Raw genomic sequence first — 24,335 nt, forward strand, 5'->3', positions numbered from 1 at the left:
TCTTGTCACAAGGAATACACATGTGAAATATGAAAGCCATAGCTCCAACCGGGCAATGTTAAAGTTTTTGCGGACAAACAGACAGACGGACAGGGCAAAAACTATTATCCCCGAATCTTCGATATGGGGGCATTAAAATCCTTACAAACAATGATAAATATCGGATTAATTAATAAATGTTCTACCAAGCCTCACTCTTTACTCCAAACGAAAATATTAAGAAGGAGATTGAAACTTAATTGGGAGCACTGTACAACAAAATAGTTGAGAAGTGGTGTTAATCAGATGTGGGTACACAATTTTAAGGTCGTCGATAAGGGGGGTTCGATCGCACCCCTTAAAAACACTCGAAAACATATCATTTTTTAAACATCATGTGTTTAAAAGAACGATGCTAGATTTGTTCAGTTTAATAATTTGTAAAAACAAAAACCAATCTAAAAAAAAAAAATTAAGAATGCACCATTTTCCACTAAAATGGTACCCATTTCTGAACAAAAACCTTAAAAAAGGAACATTAAGAAAATCTGAAATTGTGAAATTTTACCAAAATCAATAGCAATAAAACTAAGTCTTTTCAACACTTTATACAACCATACCCCACGATATCTTAAAGACCAGGCTTTTTGACATCATAAACAACTGTTTCTTCAATAAAAATGTAAAAGGAAATTTTGCATACCGTGTCATTGGTCATCTACATACTTATTGTAATAAATAAATAGAGAGAGAGAGAGAGAGAGAGATTCTACAGACAAGTACTCCAAGGTTGATATCAAAATGATGCTCGAGTTTCTCATTGACAAAATCTATGCAATCTTCAACAAAATCTATGTAATCTATCTTTGGAGACCAGGTCCTCCAACAATCTGTTGGAATTTCTATAGGTACTATTTGTGCAACGTTATTAGCAGTATCTTTATTTTGTACTCTTATGAAGCAGAAAATATGTCTCTACTTTGCAATTGGTAATTACTTTTGAATAAGATATGATAGGGCGTTTATATTTTACACAATATGACATAAATAATGGCTTCCAATCCACTAAAACACCGAAAGCGGGGGACCACATTTTTTTTAAAGTTGCTTGTTTAAACCAACATTACAGTAAAATAAAGATAACTTTTCTAATTTCTAGAATAAGAAATTTGACTTTTCTTTTGAATTTTTAAAAGAGTTTTGCCATTTTATTTAGTTACTTAGATACTCTTATGTTCAGACATGCACTTCCGCAAAATAGCGAAAAACATCGGTACTTTATTTTTTTGTATCGATGTCTCATATCGACCCCCTCTGCATCACAATGCATCGGTTGATTGTTATACTCCTAAAATATATTATTATCATCTCTCTGCATATGTGGTTTATAAATGTCTCACAGTTGATTCGATACGCAAGAGCATGTTCTGCATACGAACATTTTCTAAAATGAGGCAGGCCACTGAAAAATAAGTTGCTGATACAAAGATATCAACAATCTTGTTTAAAGTCAACATTATGCAAATTCTATGGTCGATACAATGACCTTTTTTTTGCAGATATATTCCAAATCAAATACAGGTCAATGTTGACTTTCGTACAAATTGAAAGGGTTTCTGTTTTTGTAACATCTGCTAGGTTAATCAGCACGTAGTGGGATACATAATCAACACTCGTGCATGCACCACCTTCATTGTGTAAAAAAAACAAACAAACAAAAAACGTGTGTTTCACATTTATTTCGACTGGATAGAATGGATTAACTTAAGCCATGTAATGACAAACTCTGCTTGTCCAACGTAACCGTCCACTGAAAATGAATTAAAAGATGAAAACTAAACACATGTAAATAAAATCAGTACTTATATTAGAAGAGTCCAATGTATAGAATAAAGGTTTGTTTTTTTTTTTCAATAATTTATTTGACATACTAGTATTCTTTGTTCGTTTGCTCACTGTGTTTGAAAACAAAGTAACTGAATGCGTTGCACTTTAGTAAAAATGAAAGCAAATATAAAATAATGATTTTGATTCTTACAGTTTCTGTCAAAGAAGGCAAGAATCCAGGGAATGTCCCTTTCTTCGATTTGTCCATTTCTGTCCACGTCTAAGTGATGAAACAGAATCACAGCCTCGAAAGATGACCCAAGATTTCGCTCACGCCAATCCACTAGAAACTCGTCGCTAGTTACCGACTTATCATCTGCAATTATTAAATTTCTTGAATAATATCTTTTTTTTATACAAATTACTATTTTATACGTTTTTGGTGAAATTTTGTGTGTGTGCAATTTTTAGGGGTTGGGGCCGGGTAGAGAACTGGGAAACTTTAACTCGAAACAATAGTTGAACGTAGACGTCAATGTATTCTCTTTCAAGGGGGAGAAATCACCTTAGATACATGCATATTTAAAAATATGCCAGGCATCTTTCAAAATACAGTATATTGTCGCTGAAATATTAATTGTTGTAAGTCGAAAATCCAAACTTTTCAGGAGAGACAAAAACTAGAACACCAGAAACGACCTGCATAAGTGGAAACAAATTATTTTGGAGTTTTCCATGATATCATAGGCCAAATCTAATGTCATTGAGTGTGACAAAATGACGGGAAGAAATAAGACAATTTGTTTTCGAGTTTTTGGTAATAATGTCTATTTAAGACCTTTTGATTTTGTTATATCCAAACGGTATTATCAATTTACTTCAAAGAACAGACGTTTATAAAAAGCAGATTAGTTAACCCGATAGCCACAAACTTTGCGATGTAAAAGAATTTAATTTAATATTTGAATTGATCAATTGGCCTAGAAATACGCCGTGTTTACAGAACATAGATTCAGGAGTGTAGATTTTAAAATTGCAATAAAAATTTCCCGCCAAAATCGACTTACGACAATTTAATATTTCAGCGAAGAGATACACACATTTGAACATATAGTTCATAACTAATGCATACGGTTTCGATCAAAATCGAAGAAAATTCTTTGGAATTCCACCAGTGTTAGTTTATAGTTGTGGTCGTGATCAGCGAGATGAAAAACCCATCGGGCTTCAGCGTCGCTTCCTTCCGGAAAAGGATTGGCGTGGACACTTAAAAAAGTTTAAAAAGGACATTGAATTTCAAAATATTCTGCATATAGTTTCGAATGTTCCTACCAAAAGTATGATATTTTAATGCCCCCCTAATTGAAGATTTCGGTGGCATGTAGTTTTTGGCCTGTTCACAGCTTGTATGTCTGTTTGTTCGCGATCTTAAAATGCTATCCTGATTAGTTGGAGCTAGGGGTTTCATATTTCACTTGTGCATTTGTGACAAGACTTTTCTTTGGGTACCAACATATATTACCTTTTTGACGTTGATCTTGGAGCTTGGCCCATTTTTGCAAATTTCTACCAAACTTTAACCTTAATTGGTCATAACTTTTGAAGGGTTGTTGCTAGTGCATTGATATATTTTACAAATACATGTACACAGTATATTCCTTGTGGTAAGACCTTTCTTTGGGTACTTTCTTTCTTTTTATCTCTTGGCCTTGGAGTTTGACGTACTTGCATTTGAGGATTTTTAACCTTACCCAAAGCTGTCATACTGGGGCAGTAATAATTCACAAACACATCTTGTTTAAATTTCTTGAATCTTGAGGTGTTTTTTATCATATGCATTTGAATTTACAAATATACGCTTGATTTTTTTTTTTTTTTTGTGGTAAAGACGCAGCCATAGCTAAAACGATTTAAGTTGCAAATGCATTAAAGCAAGATTACTTACCTTAAGAAAACGCAGCATAATATAAAGAATATCATTCTCCTGAAATACGAGAAAAAAAACATGTAACTTAGTTTTGATTGGATCAGAGTTATTTATTTTTAACAGCGTCGAAAATAAAAGAAATATTTTGACACCATGGGAATTACATGTACTTCAAAGTCAAAAACCATCATCCCATTCTTAAAATGTGAACAAATAACTGTTTTCAATATGGAAAATATAACATTTAGGTCAGTAACTGCATGAACAAGATGGATTGATTTGGATACCAGTATATAGAACTTTCATATTCAAACATTTTTTTCTTGCTTTAACTTGAGCTAGAACAGAAAAATACGTTTAACCCTTAAATCAAAAATGCGAAAGAGACCACAATGCGCCATTTAAGATAACACCATATCTATTACTTATCTTCGAAAAATTGCTTTAATGAACAAACGTTCACTATGCTAGTTTCAACTGTAGAACGATAAGATGTCCTCCTGTGTTATTGAGAAAAAGCATTAAATTTTCTATTTACTTCACGGCTTTAATTACCTTCTGTTTGCGTTCCTGTGTACTGTATGAAAAGGAAGTACAACGTCTGACACTGATAAGAGTGACTCCACATGTATGTACTTACAGGTGCGTGGCTTTTCCTTCGTCATGTCTTTCTTAGAACATGCAAGATTATCAAGTTCATCGAGCTCCTGGTGCATTTCAGTCAGTCAAAAGAAAAAAGATTACTTTAAAATGGTTGTGGAAGTACACCCTATAATAAAAATATTTTTTGTATTATACATTAAAAATTCTTGTACAAGGTCATCTTTAAAATAATTTTTGTTTGCCCTCTCCCGACTCAAGGTAAAAAAAAATGGATCGGTAGGTAGATGGAACATTTTCCCCATAAAATTTCAACATATTTGTTGACGGGATAAGAAAATTCAGGAAGAAAATACCGTTTTCTGGAAGGTTAAAAAAGTTTTTGAGTTGGGTCATTTTTAGCCAGTCGGTCGGGAGAGTCGAAACAAACATTTTTTTAATGATGGCCTAATTCTTTTATCCCGTACATGTATACCTATTTACGGTGATTAATAATCAAAGGCGAATCATTCAAGGGGAATAACTTCTCTTAAAGTAGCGTAAACATTCCCTACATTGCCCTGTCCTTGCACCTTGAGTTGACCCCTTACCCAGAGGTGCATAAATTTTACAAATTACTAAAAATACCCTTGCTAATTACACCTATGACTTGGTTTGCCTCCCGGATGCCCAGAAGCAGCGATTTTCAAAGAACTAAAGCATTTTCTGTATGATCAATAGAGCCCCGCCCTAACACCATAACCCCCTGACCAAGAAGTCATGAATTATATAATTTTGAAAGAGAAACAGGTGTTCATCATAACGATGTATATGTGTATGTCGGCTATGTACCCAGGAAAAGAGAAGATTTTCAAAGAATAAAAGCTTTTTCATGTATGATCAACAGGGCCCCTCCTCAACTCCAGAACCCCTTACCCAGGGCTAAAAATATCACCATTTTGGAGGAAACTCATGCTCATCATAACCATGTACTTAATTTGTCTGATTAGTTCCCAGGAGCAGAGAAGATTATCAGAGCATTAATGCAATTTCATTATATAATCAATAGAGACCCACCTTAGCACAAGAACCCCTTACCTAAGGACTGTAAATTTCATGATCTAAGTAGAGGTGCCCTTGCTCATAACCGTACACTTAGTTTTACTGCAAAATATTCAATGTACGAGAAGATTTTTAAAGAATTTTTGCATTATCACTAGAAGACCAATAGAACCCAACCCTAACCCTTACCCCGGGGTTTGAATTTTACAATTTTTGATAGAATGCTAAATGTCTATAAAAATCATGTCAACAGTTTGACTGCTTGATGTCCAGGCGTAAAAAAGAAGATTTTTGAAGGTTACATCAATTGACGGTTTTGGCTCCGGTCGGGGGGGGGGGGGGTTGAAACAGAAATTCAAAATCTTGCTCCCCTTTATTTAAAGATGCCAAAAGTGATTGATTTTGGTTCAGTAGTTTCAGAGAAAAGGGTTAAAATGTTAAAAACTTTACAAACTTTACACTTGATTCAAAACGCAACGGCATGTTCTACATATAATTTTTTTTCTAAAACAAGACATGCAGGCTACTGACAAATAAGCTGATGGTACAAGGATATCAACAATCTCTTTTAAAGTCAACAGTTTGCACATGATATGATCCGATATAAAGACTTTTCTTTTGCAAATACTGTCCAATACAAAGACCTTTTTTTGCAAATACAATCTTTCGTTAGATCAGATGTTGATTGACATCTTTCATAAAAAATTTTAGGTCATTATTTTCACACTGAATCGTCTACGGATTTTTCTGTTAACCCGGTCATGAAAAGGGGCACAGGGCAGGTGTGACCTGTTGACAAGGGATGCTGACTCCTCCGTGGCACCTGATCCCAGCCCTGTATTCAGAGATCCGTGTTTGCTTTGATCACAATTTGTATGGTTTAATTGGACTTTTTAACATGATTATTGCTCTTTATCTTCACATTTCATTTTGTTATTGCTTGCAAATTGAGTTCAATTAGATAATATTATATTCTTTATTAATTTCACTGATTTGATCGCAACAAAGTTTTAGTAACCAGCTTAGTAACCTGTTATTGTGCTTCTGATAATATGGTTGTCATTTTTTGTGTTTCCAGTTGAGAGTATCATTTAATCTTTCAGCTTTATTCTTGAAACAAAAGTATGTCGGAACTTTTGTCCAAAAAGCAAATTTAAATCATCGACAGATATGGCAAATGTTATAGATATTATTTAAAGAATACTAGTATTGCAAGACTTCAATCTCATACTTATCAAAATTAGGAAGTGGCCAGGTCGACGATCGAGGGCAGTCACGTATAGGATAGTGTTTTTCAAAGGGAGGGAGTAGCCAGAAAAATGATTTATTTTTAATTGTTTAAAAAAAAATAAAATCTTTGACAAGCAAACAAAAAATAAGGGGATAGGAAGTTTCACAGAACTCTTTTTATTTCAGGGGGAGGGGGGATCTTTTACCCATAATTGGTGAAATATTGTGGCATTGTTTAATCAAACTGCTACAAAAAGGGAAAGGGCAGTCGTCCTCAGAAAAATTCCCATCATAATTAACAGTGAAAGTCTGTTCTAGGACCCCCCCCCCCCAAAAAAAAAACAAATCCAAACAAATTCTTACCATGGACCTGTAAAGTCAAATAATGAATAAAAAACTACATTTAGCATTTAGTTTTATTTTCTGTTCACAGTGTTTATACACAATATCAAGATATGACCTTTCAGTCTGATAATCTCTACAAAGATGATCAGAGAGAGAGAACAAAAGAGAGATAAAAAACATGATCTAGGGTCAAATTGTTCACTTAATAAAATAAAACAGCGAGTTTAAAGGGTATTACAGGCCCATAGGAAGTAATTTCAGTTGGGTACAAAGAAACATTTTCAATTTGAAGGGGGGGTTACCAAGCAAAATTCTTTGACAAGCCCCCCCCCCCCCCCCCGTTCCTATGGGTCTGTATTTTTGGACACTGTAATCTCATGTATTGGATTATCTCAGATAAAAAGAATTTTATAAACTATTCCAGTGTCATAGCTGTGCATAAGGACAAAAAAGTGGTGTGCTTGACAAAAAGTTAAAAGTTTACTGTTGGAGGTTGCAATTAAACTGCACCCTTTTATGCAGTCACATATTTGCTTTAAAAAAAACAAGCAAAATCAAAAAAAAAAATCGTCATTCACTGCTTTCGGTGACTCTTAGTGGTTGAGATGCAGTTATAAAATGTCTGTTCTGTGTGTCCTGTCTTATCTGTTCATCATACAAAAAAGATTGAAATTTATGGGTTAATGAAATATGGAGATAACGAACAGTATTCAAGCTCAAAGTCCATTAAAACAATACAAATCAGGAGCCGAGCAAACACGAGGTGGGATCAGGTGCCATGGAGGAGTGAGCATTCCCTGTCGACCGGTCACACCCGCCATGTGCTCCTTGTCATGATCGGGAAATAACGGAAAAATCCGTCGACAATTCAGTGTGTAAATATTGGTCTAACAATCAGTATGAAAAACGTCAGGCATATGACTTAAAGTCACCACGTTTATCATGAAGCTTTGTCGTTAGGTTACCATTAACGTCTTTCTCTAGTAAAATATCCAGATATGAAACTGATATGTCAGACTCTGTGGTATCTTTATTTCAAGCTCACTGGAATATATCGTGTCGACATATGAATGGAAATAACAATTGTGAATTGATAATACGCGGTCGATATATGTAAATGTTGAGTTGAAGGCCACAGCAAGAGATTTCTTTTTCTCATGTATGAGATTTTTAATAAATTCTGCTTCATATGAATACAAAAATAGGTCTGCTAATAACGAACGCAATTGGTACCCATTGGAATTCCAACAGATTGTTGGAAGACCTGGTCCCCAAAAACCATATAGATATTGTCAATCAGAAACCCATGCATCTTTTTAAATATTAACTTCAGAGTATTTGTGTGTACAATCAGAATGTTTTTTTAACAAAATAATTTTGCAAATGACCAATGACAAGGTAAGTAAATTTACGAGTTCCATTTTATTGAAAAAACAGCTGTCAATGAAGTCAAAAAGCCTGGACTTTAATTTATCTTGGGGAATGATTGAATCAGAGTTGAAAAGTCGTAAGTTTTTATGTTACTGATTTTGGTAAAATTTTGTGATTTCAAATTTTCCAGGAGTTTCTTGGAATCTTTAAGTACCCACATCTGATTTACACCATTTCTCAAATATGTTTTTGCACAGTACTCCTGAAGTTTCTCCTTCACTGCTGTTAATATTTTAGCGAGGAGTAAAGAAAGAGGCTTGGTAGAACATTTACTGGAACCGCTATGTAACTTTGTTTGTAAGGATTTTTCTGAAGTTTCAGAATCCAATATAAATATGGTAATTCAAATTCATTTTGGTTGTTGGGAATATTAAAATATTCCAAACTGACATGATTTTGAAGAATTTCCTCCTTAGAAAGGGAGCTATGGGTATAAGTTGGATTGCTGCATGTAGAATTAAAGTTACAGTCAAGATAAAAGTTTCTTAAAGCTGCTTAAAACTTCACCATCAATGTCATGAGGTCAAATATCACAATACAATCCGAAAGGACTTGTTACAAGTAATGCAGAAGAAAAAAAATATGAAAGCACTGTCTCTTCTGGAGCAAAAGATAATGCCAACGTACGTTAAAACTAGAGATAAGAAGGTAAAACGTCTAGGTCAAGGTCAAAAATGACAGTTCTTTCTGATATGTGTTGCCACAGGTAAAGTACACATAAAATATGAAATTATTAACAATGTTAAAAAATGTTGAAAAGCACTGTAGGTTAAACTTCAAGGTCTTGAGGTCAAAACCATAGTATATTCAGAAAGGTTTTGTAACAGGTAAATGCACATGTAAAATATGAAAGCCCCATCTTCTAATTCAGAAGTTATAACCAATGTTAAAATTTTTGAAAAGTGAGTCAAACTTCAAGGTCAAGGTAACATGGTCAAAAATCATAGCATTTTTGGAAAGATCTTGTCAAAGGTAATGCACAGGTCAAATTTTAATGCCCTATCTTTTCTCATTCAAAAGTTATAACCATTGAATATTAAAATTGATGAAAAGTAGGTCAAACTTCAAGGTCATAGGTTCAAAAGCCAAAATATATTTGGAAAGGTCTTGTCAAAGGTAATGTATATGTCAAACATTAACAATCTATCTTCTCTCATTCAAAAGTTATCATCAATGTTAAAATTTCTGAAAAGTAGGTCAACTTCAAAGTCAAGGTCACAGGGTAAAAAATCAAAGTACACTTGAAAAGGTCTTGTCACATCTAATGTACAGGTGAAATATAAAAGTCCTATATTTTCTCATTCAAAAGTTATGATCGTGGTAACGTATTTGTGACAGACAGACAGGCTGACAGATACCGGTAAATGAGATTTAATGTCTCCTCACTTTCACAAGCGTAGTGGAAAATAATCCTGTTCATTTCAATATTCAAAGTACAAAGTCAAATTGGTCCACATAAAAGGTTTCTACAAATTACATGTATGTTTGCAATATACGTCTCATGTTGAGAAATAATTTGCTTTGTAGTGCCCTTGCTATACCTCCTCTCCCCTTTTTGTATCAGATATACAAATAATGAGAAAATGCTATGGAATCAAGTATCTTTTCTTGTACTAAAGACACTGTGTCAAGTGTTTTAACAGTATAATATAGTACTACAATTGTTATCAGCAAACACAGAAAGCCCTTTGCCCTCTTCTTTATCAGACATCAAATCTAACATTCACAACTGATTTCTCAGTGTGCATATTTTGTTCCTCGGCAAGTTTATCATGGCTTATGCATTCGAAAAAACAAATGGCAATAATATCTTTTTTCAATATTGAGGAGTCTGCCCATCAATTTCTTTTATCTCTCTCTCTTGATAAGATATACTGACACTGCATTGGTGTTACTGGTTTTATTTTACATTAATAAATAATGAACAAGAAGTTTTTAAAAAAAAATTGTAAACCCTATTTAAATACAAGTAAAGACAACCATGTTTCTACCACAGAATTCTTCAAAATAACACCTCTTTTTCAAACATGAAAATCCATACAAATTACATCAAATGTGTACATTACAACATGCATAAAAATTCATAATAAACATTACCATTTAGTAAATCGAATAACCCATTCCATGTCTATTCTAGGGCAAAATTATTTATTTCAGAGGATAACTGCCTCAAGTCATCAAGTGAAAAAATGCATTTGAAATGAGTGTTGTAAAATAAAATATTATGGAACAGCAACTTCCATATTCTGTTAATATTGCATTTTATATGTATTGCATTCACCAGTAAGTGTTTGTAATTTTACAGTACATTTTACAATATATTTCTCCTATTTCGGATACTTTGGTTAGTTTGGTATAAATGGTGCCATATGCAATATTCTAGAAAATACTACCTGCACATTGCTTGATTTTTCATGAAGAAAAATTTTCTTCTCATAAACTTAACAAATGAGACCTGCACAAAAAAATTAAATTTAAGTATCAAAAAATATAGATGTAAATATACCTTCTTTAATACAATTCTCAATGACAATGAATACTGTGTCTAATGATAAAGTTAAATGTAATTTCAGCAGCACCATCAAGGTGAAAAATAATGGTGAGTAAATAACAAGTGAAAAATCAGCCCATTGTAAATAGCTGGAGTAGGAATATGACAAATAGCTAATCAAAGGTTTTTTCCTTTCCCTTACATTGCAAAGGGGAAAAAAAGTAATTGTACATAACAAGTACTTATGGATAAGTTTCTAAATACCCAAAACATCATGGCAGTGTTACATTTTAACTGCAGGATACCTTCAACTCTATAAATAAGACAATTTCATTTAGTTTCTGAATCCAGAAATCTCTGATGAGACCGTAGCTCTACTGGTCTTTTCTTAACAAAGGCAGAGAAAACGAGCATTTGAAAGTATGACAACAGCAATAAATAAATAATGATTTTTGGTTTGTCTTTTTTGTGTCAAGTTTAATTGCAACTGGACAAAAACTGTAGTAGGAGTAGCCTTTTGAAAGAATTCATCAAAATTTCTTTTTAAGTTACCATGACAACACTGTTTATTAAAATCAAAAACCAATATACAGGATTATGTGTCTTTTGAAGTCTACTTGTGTACAAGTTTTATTGAAATCAGATCAAGAATATAGGAAAATTAGAAGAATTTCATAGAAATTTCTATTTTTAGAAACCATGGCAACTAGTATTGTACCGATAATCAGAGAACATTGATTGTCAATGAAAAAATGCTTCCGATTCCGATGATCGATTATTATTTTTCATAATCGATCATCGGAAATGTACTTCATATAAAATGCATTCTGGAATTTTCCATTCCCGGTTTAAAATTTATTTCTTTGTAATGAAAGAAAATGGCATCTGGTGTCAACATTCGCCATACTTATGTGTTACAAAGCCAACTGACACAAAACAAAGGTGATTAAGAAACAAAAGGTGCATATATAGAAAGTGAAAAAGAAGGAAAACAACAAAGAAAACAATATATTATATATTTTATATATTCATGTTAAAGAAATAATATGAAATACTTGTAATAGTCTGCTTTTTATATACAAAACTATGAAATCCGAATATAATCGATAAAATTGCATCAGAAGCAGTAACCGATTCCAACCGATGATTGATTATAAAAATTAACTGATGTCCCATCACTAATGGCAACTCTGTTCTGCAAAATCAAAAACTGATAGAGAATTATGTATCTTAGTGTAGTGTATCGAGTTATATTAAAATCTGACCAAGACTGAAGAATTTTACAGAAATTTCTATTTTTAGTAACCATGGCAATACCATTTATCAAAATAAAAAAAAAAAAAGATTAATAGAATAATGTATCTTAGTGTACTCTAATTGTGTACCTATTTATTTTGAAAATGGACTAAAACCGTAGGAAGTACCGGTAGTGTTTTGAAAAAATTTCACAGAAATTACCATTTTTTAGGAACCATGGCAACACTGTACATGGAAATCAAAAACTGATACACAGAATTATGTATCTTACTGTTGTCTAGTTGTGTACCATGTTATACTGAAATTGGACCAAAACTGTAGAAAGAGTATAAGCATTTTGAAAATTGTTTACAGACAAATTAACAGATGAACAGACAGATGACAGACACCTTACTATCGCATAAACTCTTCTCGTATAACATTGAAAAATAGACTCAAGTTTTTTAATTCATATACATTGCTTCATATTTGTCTATATTTCTAAAGAATTTTAAATTAGTCCTACTTCAGTACCAAACATGCATATATTTACCCATATATTCCTCTGTAACAATGACATTAATCACAAACAACAAAATTACAAGGACATCCTTCTCTAAGGTATTAAATGTTTGACACTATTTAATGCAATTAATAGATTTCCTAGATAAAAATATACATTAAAATACAATTGTGGTAATAACAATTTAAACAATTTTGATTTAATTACTTAAGACATAAAAATGCCAACCTTTACTTGACTTTATTTAGTATAGCTAATTAAAATACAAGCCAATACATGTACATGTACTAACATTACAACACTGTCTTGTACACCCCTACCTATTTCATTATCTCTCATAAATATAAAAATGATTTGAGTTCAGCACAATGTTAGATCCATCCCACTGTATCTCGCCCTCCTGCTTTTTTTTTTATTTGTTACAAACTTGTTTTTAGCAATCCATTAAGATTATGAAGACATCTCTCTCCTTCATTTCCAAGTTCTGAAACCTACACTGAAATTACACAGGACACTCTTTGATCTAATATTTAAAAGACCCATGGGAGATTCCCAACACAAGGAATCATGGAAAATTCCTGATAGGCTCATATTCAGCCAACCAGATACTTTTGAGTTGGAGGGAGACACTCTTGCTGTCAGAAGATCCACAACCAGACCAGTTACTAGCCACCACCATCACTGAGATTTACGGCCAGTTACTTTCCTTTGTCTATTCCTAAAACACACATATACATTACTAACTTACTTAATCCTCTTCATGCATTTCAGCAAATAAGGCAGCTTACCGTATAACATGTATTTTCTGTGGGTGGACATTTTTGCAATTTGACCACTTGAAAGGTAGCAAATTAATTTCTGGGGTTGCAATAATCTCGGAAATTCATTTACAGGATTTGATTACTGATATAAAGGATTTGGTTGAACACTCTGTTTTAGGTATTTTACTATATATAGATTACAAGGTATAAATCATGCAGCTCTACTCTCTTTCAGTTTGTGTTCATATAACATTTATTTCATACCCCAGTAAGCATTTTTTTTTTTTACAATTATACAGTAATTAGAAAAATAAGGTGAAATCAGACTAAAAACTACCTTGATATCAGCCACACTTGTCAAGTTTGAGAAGAAAAGATGAAGCATTTAAATTATATCTGAATTATTTATCTAAAGAAAAATTTGTGATTGCAATTTTTGCAAATTTGTGCCATCTGCAGAAATTGGACAACCTCAGAAAATACCCTTTATACAATATATATCTGGTACATGTAATAATTTTTTTTAAAAACATAAAATAGACATAATTATTACATTTTCAACAGTGAAATACTGTGATTTATTTATTGAATAAAAGTGATATTCTCTCACAGTGTGAAAGGATACCCAAAATGATATTCTCTCACAGTGTGAAAGGATATCAAAGTAAGTAAATTATAATTTCTGGCCTATCATAAGGTAGAGATAGTAACTAATCATCTTGACAGAGCTAAAACTGCACATTTCTCCCCAAATATGTTATGCTATGTAATGTTTTCAATCTCACAACTGCTAAGCTATGACGTCTCAACCGCTCAACTATGACATCAAGCCTATAACACCGTGTTAAGAAAAGACAGAGGCAAAGGGAAAATCAAAGAAAATGTAATAAACAGAAAATTCAATGTTTTGTAGATGAATATGGAATTATTTTTACTTGTGAGACAGGATTTTTTGGATATTTTCACTCGTGCTTCGCACTCGTGAAATATCAAAAAATCCTGTCCCACTCGTGAAATAAATTCCATATTCATCTACAAAACATTGAATATCCTCTATATCCAACTGAATTAAACCTTTAGAACCACACTGAATTAAACCTTTAGAACCACACTACACATTATTAACATTCTACTGACTTATAGTACATTGTTTTAACATTTACAGTAATAATTAAAAATGTCTCATCTCACATCTTGTAAACCATATCAAAATTCTAACAGATTTTTACAATTTTCCTTTAGAGAACTACTTAATTGGTCATACCTGGCTTCCGATCTGGATGATGTATATTCAAACCACATAACATGTGGAATTAACGTTGAATCTCTTAGCATTAAAAATTCTCCAACAGGACTGCAAAGACAGAAAAAGACTGATACTGAGGCCAACTTTAAAATAATGTTTGTTTGCCCTCTCCCAACTCAGGATGAAAAAATTGGTAGGTAAGTGAGAAATTTTTTCCCCAGAAAATTTCAACATCAGTGCTGAATTTTCAAAATCTATTTCCGAAATTCATTAAAAAAAAAAAAAAAAAAGCTGCTTCCTGGAGGTAAAAAAATTTTGAGTTGGGCCATTTTTAGTAGGTCAGTCAGAAGAGGGCAACTAATTTTTTAAAGGTTGACCTGGACTTTTTTTAAGCAATACTATACACTACTGAGCAACTTCTCTCAAAAAACATTCAATTAAACTTCAGAATCTTAAACATCCACAAGTCAAATATCTTTGATACATCTAAGTGAGACTGTCCTGACCAATATTTGAACTCCATTATACCTTGGAGCTTTTTTTGACAGTCCATTTTATTCAAGATTTTGAGGCTTAATTTTAAACAATACATTTATTTTATTATGAATTAAACATACTGTATACAGGGTTATTTTTGCCCAATGTTATTTTCGCCCTTTCATGCTTGAAAATAATTTTGCCCAGTTTTAAAATCACCCAAACACAGTAAAGCTAAGGAGATACTGCTAATTTCTTTGAGTTTGCCCCATTTTAAATTCGCCCTCTTGCAAAGAGGGCAAATGTGGCAAAAATAAAACGGGGGCAAAAATTTCCCTGTATACAGTATTAGAGAGAATTAGACAGCAGATACTGCCTTTTGAGGCTTGACCGTATGTCAGAGACTGTGTTCTCGGGCAAAATGCATTTTGTCTACCCCTCGAACCAAACTGATTGCCTGAGGCCTAACGACCTCAAGCAAACAGTTTAGTTCTTGCATGATGGGTCCAACAAAACACAGGTTGCCCTCGAACACAGTCAATATATCTATCTATCTTTCTATCTATCTATCTATGTATATATATATATATATATATATATAATATTAACAGTATGCTTGTTAACATTTTGAACTCACTGAGAGGCTAAATGTGGAAAACAGGGTGTTAATATTAATTGTACTACAGCAAACCACAAAGCTCCCAGGAAAATTCCTAGCAGCGCCCCACAGGAAACCTGTCCAAATGTGTGATAGCCTAGGTACACTCTGAAAATAGATACAAATGTACCAACATTACCTAGTAAAATCTATACATACAGGTTTAACTGAGGTAGAATTTTGTGCAATAGTTGTCTTACAAAAGTTTATATAAATTATTCAATTGGTCAAGTGATAATAAAAATTATTACATATACATATATTTTCAGCATCATGAGATGTAGATAAGGTGAAATATAAGCTATGGCTATACATAATGTACAAAATAAGACTTTGCCAGTCTTGTAATAGTATTCATAATCCCATTAAAAAAAGAATAATCAATCTAACTCTTGCTTAGGTAGCCATAAATTACCTCATACCACTTTTCTCTTAAAAACCAGCTAAAGACTTACCTACTATATAGAACTGCTGAGGATAATGTGAAGCATACAATACTGACTAGATATTTCCATAAATCATCCATCAAGCTGTGATTTCTATAAACTCTGTAATCATGATAAAACAATAAAGTATCAGCGTATTATGTGTACAAGTGTAAGTAAATATTTTTTTAATATCATTATTTAATAATAGGCTTTATTATATGATAAATTCCTAGCTCTCTGATTGGCTGAGATCCAACACCATAGAAAAAAATACTACTTTATATTCACATCATATGACCTTTCATATTTTTTTTCTTTATTGGACTAAATATAGATTAAGAACCCTTAGTAATAAAAAGTTATTTTGAGTTAGATGTCAATTTCTTTTCCTACCCCCCCCCCCCCCCCCTTTACTATGATGCTACATGCCTGATTTATTTTTTTTCTTTAAAACAAATTCAGGAATTTCAAATTAATACAACTGTTTATGTTTATTTTCACCATCATATTGATCTCAAAAACAGCAGTAATTGTATAATAAGTGCAAATAAATCATGATATAAATACCGTATAAATAAGAAGAACACCATGTAAGTTGAGAAAAACCATGCAAACTGGGCATGACTGGATGGCATCCCATACTCTGTGAAGAGTACAGCTCGATCTGACAAAAAAAAAAGAAGTATACATTAAAAAGGAGAGATAACAGAGTCTCTTGTGCTTGTTTGCATCGTATTCTTAAATGACTTGGAGAAATGGCTGTCCTGCTTTTCCACTATTTTGTTTAAGTCCTGTCTGCTTTTCCACAATAATTACTTCACATTGCTTTTCATTGGAATAGCAGTATGACTTGTTGTGGAAAAGCAGGGGGTTTTTTTCTTGGTAAAGCAATGACTAATTGCAAAAAAGTGGAACAATAGGCTAAACCCCAGAAGGACTGAGTGAACTAGCACTTCTATAACAAAACTAATACCCCATTTCTCTCACAGCACACTCAAAACAAATATATTTGAAAGTTTGTGTTGTGGTCCACAAAGGTATTTTTCTAGGGATGGGTATCGCCAAAAATTTCGTATTGCGATATATCACAATTTTTTCCCACAATATCACGGTAATATCATAATATTTTTACAAGCAATTTTTACAATGATTTTAAATTAATATTCATAACTTCCCCGAAAAGTATGCTGGAAAAACATAGCTTCATTTTTTTTCATTTTTTTATTTACATAATATCAAGCAATTTTGGATGCTATGATGCCTTTCTTTTACCGTTTTCAACATTGATTACACTTCCTGTAATTGTAATTTGAAAGATAGAACAAATAAATGAATAATTTCTGGAATTTATAACTATGTACCTAAATACCGGTATTTTAGTCTCCGTATCACGATACGTATCACGCAATTTAAAATCACAATATACCGGTATACCGATAAAATCGCACATCCCTATATTTTTCACTTACAAACTGTTTAACCTTGATCCAAATGATGTTAGTTCCATATGTAAACACAACACTGGTCATAAGCTGCCTTTGAGGTTTAAATGGGCTTTCATTATTACTGCATTACAAAAACCAGAAATCTCTGACAAGACGTAGCTCTACTAGTTTGTACTTATTACAAAGGAAGAGAAAAGTAGCACTTAGACTTGAAACTTTGCAACAGCAATAAATAAAATAATGATCCTTGGTTAAGTCTCTCTTTGTGGCAAGATTTATTGCAATCAAACTAAAACTGTAGGAAGAGTAACCATTTAAAAGAATTTTACAAATTTCAATTTTAGTAACCATTGCAACATCAGTCATCAAAATCAAAAAAACAATTAACTTAAAGACAAAATATTGAAATCAGACCAAAACTGTAGGAGGAATAGCTTTTTGAAAGTATTTCACATGAATTTCTATTTTTAGTAACAATGGCAACACTATTCAACAAAATCAAAAACTGATGTAAAGAATTATGTATCTTTATGTAGTCTACTTGTGTGCCAAGTTATATTGAAATCAGACCAAAACTGTAGGAAGAATAGTGTTTTAAAGGAATTTCACAGAAATTTATATTTTTAGTAACCATGGCGACATCCTTCATCAAAATAAACAAGAGGCCCAGGGGCCACATTGCTCACCTGAGCACTCTGGCTAGGAAAAAAAAAACAGTACAGTATTGGGAGAAGGGGGGGGGGGGGGGTATGAGTAGGGCTGGATACCGGTACTCGGTACCAATACCGTACCGAATAGTTACTTCAAAAATACCGGTAAAATACCGTTTCATTTAATACCGGTACTAATAACGGTACTATTTCTTAATCTTAGAAACATTTTAATACATTCAAAATGACTTAAAACTCGCTAAAATAGAATTCTCCGCACATTGAAAGGGTAGGCTAATTAACGAAATGGATGCTTAGTACGACACTTGCTTCCAACTTTCAGTACGTATATCTCTTTTATTAAAAAAATTTAAATACATTAAAATTAATCGTGTTTTAACTTAATTAATAAAAACTGATAATAAATGTAAATTAAAAAGGCAAAATGTCGAAAAAATCTGATGTGCATTTCTATCCATGTTCTAATGTTTCGTTGTTTATTGCGACCAAACAAAATGGGTCCTAGCAACCACGAAAGTTGTGTATACTTGTGATTATGTATCTATTCAAATTAATTTGTTTGAGATTCAATTTATTTGTTTTGTTGGTCATTTATTAAAAGGTTGAAATATAAACATAGTTTATAAGCTCATTTTAGGTTATAACATTGAAAGGTTGATGATTGGTGAAAGCATATTTGTTATGAAATCAACCCTTATTCTCATTCATCAAGGTATAGTACCGTATCGTTAAAAATACCGTATCGTTTCAAAAATACCGGTATGGTATCGTACCGTTTCATCCTTAACGGTATCCAACCCTATGTATGAGTTGAACAAACTTGAATCTACACTTCCTGAGGATGCTTTTGAATAAATGACACATCACGGCTTTGCTGTTCTTAAGAGCATTTTTTTTATTGATATATCCTTTATATTCCTTTGAATAACTATGATGCCCTGCAATAGCCCCTCTATACTCCTGGGGGGTGGGGTCAGGATTTGAAAAAAAATTAATCTTCAATACCTGAGGATGCTTTTAAATTATTATGACCAATCATAGGTTTGCTGTTCTTGAGAAGAATTTTAAAGATTTTTCCTATGTAAAACTTTGATCCCCCATTGTGGCCCCACCTTCTCCCAGAGGTCATGATTTGAACAAACTTGAATCTACACTACCTGAGGATGTTTCCACATAAGTTTCATCTTTCCTGGCCCTGTGGTTCTTGAGAAGAAGATTTTTAAAAGATGCCATTAATCTAATTCCTAATTATTTCCCCTTGAAAGAGGGTGTGGCCCTTCATTTCAAAAAACTTGAATCCCCTTCATCCAAGGACACTTTGTGACAAGTTTAGTTGAAATTAGACCAGTGGTTCTTGAGAAGAAGTCGAAAATGTGAAAAGTTTACAGATAGACAGATGGACAGACAGAGGAACAAACAGACGGACACTAGACACAATGTGATCAGAAAAGCTCACTTGAGACTTCAGCTCAGGTGAGCTAAAAAGCCAAATATTTGTTTAAATTCAATAATATATTTTGTCAATTTTGTTTTTTTTAATATTATATAAAAACATTTTTGCACATTTCAAGATATTCAAAATTTTGAATTTTGCAGTATTTGGGCAGGAATAAGCCTTTACTGCATAGAGTTCTTTATAACAAGAACAGGAAATTTTCTGCTTTCAAACCTTTACATATAAAGCAACCTATGGTAAGTACAGTAAAACTCGGTTATAGCAAAGTCCTGAGGCCCTTTGAATTTACATCGCTATATCCTTAATTCATTATATCCGTATGAGGAATTTCTTAAATTATGTATAGCTAATTTGCAATAAACATGACTGTTTTCCTTTATGTATGACTTCTGAATATGTTCAGGAAATATCTTGAAGAACTAAAAATTTTAGATGAATTTAATTTCATGCATACATTAATGAAAAATAGGGTCGTTTTTTGGCTGACATGTTTCATACCAATTGTTAGGCCTTTGTTTTTGTACTGAAACTTTTAGGGCCAATATCACTAAGTATAAAAAGTCCTTCTTTTAAAATAATTTCTTTTTCTTCAATATACCAGCTCTGACATGATAAACAGGTGCAAAATACTTTCACAATCTGATCTTTAAAAAGTACATGTTTATTTCAAAAAACACATTATTCAATTTATGTGGAATATTTGTAAAATGTTAAGTGAAAATCATTGCATTTAATGAGTACAAAATTTTGGTACCCACATATTTTTTTTTTCAAATGGAGTGAAACAGTGCCGTGACCTGGGCAGTGCAGGTAATGACCTCTAAATAATTACCTCTAAGGGGCCTATGCTCTCTGATCATGTGCTTAAGAATCCAGTTACATGCTTCATTCAGCAGAAGACCGGTAAAATAAGAAATCTGAAATTTAAAAAAAATATAGCTTAAAATGAAATTTTAAAAAATGGATACAAAATGATTATTGGCTTATGTTTTTATAAACACTGTATTAAAATATCATACATATGACACTATATGATTGCAAGAATTCTTCATAAGAGACTCACAACATTTTTGATCATACTTTTCCTTAATAATTAAAATTTTGCCTTTTCAACTCAAAATCTACAGTTGGTACTTGCCAAAGTCAAGGTCAAAGGCCAAGGTTAACTCAGATGGTATACATTTAAAAACATCTATTTGTGATTTAAGGAATCACTGTCTGGTTTGTTGGGTATGCCAGGGCACCAATGATAGTTGGAAACATGGGATAATTTGCATAATGGGCAAAGCTCCTTATGCATAAATTATCCCATGTTTCCAACTGTCGTTGATGTCCCTGGCATAGCCAACAAACTAGACAGTGATTCTTTATATTTACATTTATATATGAAATAAAATTGTAAATATAAATTTTTAAAAATTATGTCTAATAGATTTAAAATACATGAGGCACCACATGTTAATTTCAATAGTCCCTGCCCACTGACGTCAGACACAAAGACAGCCGCACAAGATTGAAATGCATATTAGACTCCTGACCTTTCACTTCGTGAAATTTATATTCAGATGTAATTATTAAGAAATCAACTCACCAAACTGTCAAAGAGTTAGAATTTCAGAGAAAACAATTAGACATGTAAATATTTACCCATGACAGTGAGAATAGATAATTCTGTGTCTGATTTACAAATACTGGTAACAAGGCTGAAGATAAAAGTCAAGGCCAGCTCTGCCAGAAACAAATCAAAATATGTAATTCTGATTTACCTATGAGGAAAGTTATGAAAATCAGCATAGGACTTCCTAAACAAATATAAATACTCTAATCAATTGTCAATCCTCGGTTGATTCCGCTATGCTCCATAAAAACCTCGGATGTGATTGGTGAAGGAATATGCATCAAATCGATACATTTCTCTGCCGGAAACTGCCTTGTATCTCATTCCATATTTTGCTCTGCATAAAGTTCTTCAAAATTTTTTTTAACTTGTCTAATTCTTCCTTGTATATAGGTATTGATTACAACCTTACATTTAGTAGTCTTTGAAAGCAAAAACATAGTATCGCCGTAAACTGCCTTGTATCTCATTTCATATTTCGCTCTGCATAAAGTTCTTCAAAATTTTTATTAACTTGTCTAATTCTTCCTTGTATATAAGTATTGATTACAACCTTAAGTTAGTAGTCTTTGAAAGCAAAAACATAGTGTTGGGCAAGCCACATAGTAACTTAAATTTCAAAGGTATAACATTTGGAGGAATTTCAAATAAGATAATATGACTGTATCCGCAAAATGGTAGAACACTGTTTACGTCCGAGGTTAGTATGCGAGGCACGAGTCACCCAAGGAGCTCCGAGTGTGCTTTATTTGCAATATCAAAAAGTCAAGGTTTAGGTCATCTCTGTTGGCAGTAATTGATTAACATCCTAATGAAGCCCTGCATGAAACAATCTAATTGAAATTAGATCTTACAAGCTCTCATATTTTGTTATGTTGGCTTAAAACAATATAACAAAATACAGGAGCATGAGGGATCTAATTTAATTAGATTGCATGTGCATGAAATTGATGATATTCTGAACAACTTGCCAAAAATGAATCTAAACGTTCAGCTAAACAAAATTTTTGATGCAGACAAATATGGTCATATTTTGTCTATCCACATTGGTACATTACTTTATAAATGCTTCTTAAGGACTGTGTAAACACTTCACTTATAATTTTATTTTTCAAAGGGCTTTATGAAAATTTCTTCCATACTAATACAGTTGATCTCAAAAATCAATATAATGTATTCATCAGTTTGTAAGTTTAAATAAATCTTCAATTATGACACTCTTGTACATCATAAAATATTTATTCACAGCATGGTAATCACTATAGGAATCATGTGGCCATGCTGTGATTTTTTTTTTACAACTTTTATCCACAGCCTAGGCCTCTTTCTGTCCCCTCTTTCTATTCATATAGCAAGTACAAAATTGAAGATGTAAATGCTTCTCTTAAACCTACATATATAACCTTGTTGTCTTGATTTTTCAATGACCATTAAATGCTTTTTATATAAACAATTTAACAAAAATTACTGCAATTTGTAATAGAAGATTATTCATTTTTTCCACACAGGTATTGAGGAAATGTTAACTTACAGTATGTAAATCTCTTCTAAATAAAATCAATGTGATAAATCCAACAATGGTAAAAATGGGTAAAAGGCTGCACCAAGCTAGAATACATCCTACAAAGTCACCTGAAAATATAAATACAATTCGTCAGTTTCAAAAGAATTTCTTACAGTTGCTCATTTATGTAAAAGTATGAAAGCGGTGTGTGATAATTGTAATTTTCAGCCTTTCAGGAAATAATAAGAGTGAAATCTTCAAAAGTTGCAAAGCAAATTCTTATAGTAATAGAAAGGCAGAATTAGACAAACCAGACCATGATCAGAATTGGGCTTCTGAATTCTAGAAGGTGCTCTACCAACTTAGCAATCTGCTCAACTGTTAAACCAACCTGTCTGGCCATTGCATTTCTCCCTCCCTACTAGGAGAGGTCTTTATCCTTCTAAATAAACCAGACTCATACTTGGCTGGTTTTTACAACTGTCACTTCCAAGGCAATGAAGGCATGGCACTTTAACGAGTGTAACAAGAAGTGAGAGAATGTGAAAGACCAGCCCAATTTAAGCCCACACCCTCTGAACTCTACACAGCAATCTTGTCAATGGCAAACAAATCTGCCTGGCCATCAAATCCCTCCCTTTATGTTTCTGCCCCAAAGATATCAAGTACATTTCTGAAAGGTCTTTCCGTGTCGCTTGCAAGGAACTGAATGTGAAAAGAATGTGGAATATGGGACGGACTAGACTTGGATTCAAATATGAACCTGTCTATAGATATGCACCTGTCTATATATCAGGGAGATCTATAGACAGGTGCTCCATAAAGGTGAGAAAGAAATGTCTAGAATTGAATACTCCCATTTCATTTCCTCTATAGAGTAGCAAAACAATTTATCAGACGGTAATTTTTATAATAAACTGCTATAAACACACACCAAAACCTTACCTGTAGAAGTAAAATTGGTAGTTTTATGATATATGTAACTTGATTTGCTCCATAATTCAGAGCTAATAAGGTTATGAAATATGTTTTCAAAATAGTAGAAAGTTTGAATACTTCTGCATTTTAGCCAATGACATGCACTCCATATAATTTAAACAAGGGCAACCAAAGTGCGAAGCTATCAACGAAGAGGCAATATGATTAAATTTGCAGGTGTATCCTACGTGTAGGAATGGGAGATAACCGCAGTATTTTGATTAATATTTACAGATGTGCTAGTGACTCCAAATGTGTAGATAAGGCAAATGAGTCTGATGGAAACAAACCTTTTGGATATTCTACATGGGTTAAAGATACAGATTTCCAAACCACATCAGTAAAAGCATTATCTGTTTGTGTGGTCTGCATTTTGTCAGCATCATCCATTGCACCGGAAGTGATTGTTGCGCTTGCGACAATTCCGACGGTGTTTATCAAAGACAATGCCATTGGTTGGAAT

General features: G+C 32.8%; 2 protein-coding genes across 2 annotated transcripts; both read right to left on the minus strand.

Moving 5' to 3' along the window:
* Nucleotides 1-1,704: 1,704 nt before the first annotated feature.
* LOC133173554 (insoluble matrix shell protein 5-like) lies at nt 1,705-4,449 on the minus strand. The gene is made up of 5 exons (XM_061308537.1): nt 4,289-4,449; nt 3,752-3,790; nt 2,939-3,072; nt 2,018-2,182; nt 1,705-1,789 (listed from the first exon to the last, which is right to left on the minus strand). Exons 1-5 carry the CDS (start codon nt 4,447-4,449, stop codon nt 1,716-1,718), a joined length of 573 nt encoding a protein of 190 aa, XP_061164521.1. The 3' UTR covers nt 1,705-1,715.
* A 5,816-nt stretch (nt 4,450-10,265) lies between these two features.
* On the minus strand, nt 10,266-24,325 carry LOC133173639 (dolichyldiphosphatase 1-like). The gene is made up of 8 exons (XM_061308625.1): nt 24,163-24,325; nt 22,922-23,022; nt 20,605-20,689; nt 16,768-16,864; nt 16,228-16,320; nt 15,752-15,880; nt 14,656-14,745; nt 10,266-13,348 (listed from the first exon to the last, which is right to left on the minus strand). Exons 1-8 carry the CDS (start codon nt 24,323-24,325, stop codon nt 13,309-13,311), a joined length of 798 nt encoding a protein of 265 aa, XP_061164609.1. The 3' UTR covers nt 10,266-13,308.
* Nucleotides 24,326-24,335: the final 10 nt, after the last annotated feature.

The sequence above is a fragment of the Saccostrea echinata genome, unplaced genomic scaffold (assembly GCF_033153115.1).
Source record: "Saccostrea echinata isolate AGI-Se365-2 ecotype Australia unplaced genomic scaffold, CSIRO_AGI_Sech_v1 ptg000056l, whole genome shotgun sequence".
NCBI lineage: Eukaryota > Metazoa > Mollusca > Bivalvia > Ostreida > Ostreidae > Saccostrea > Saccostrea echinata.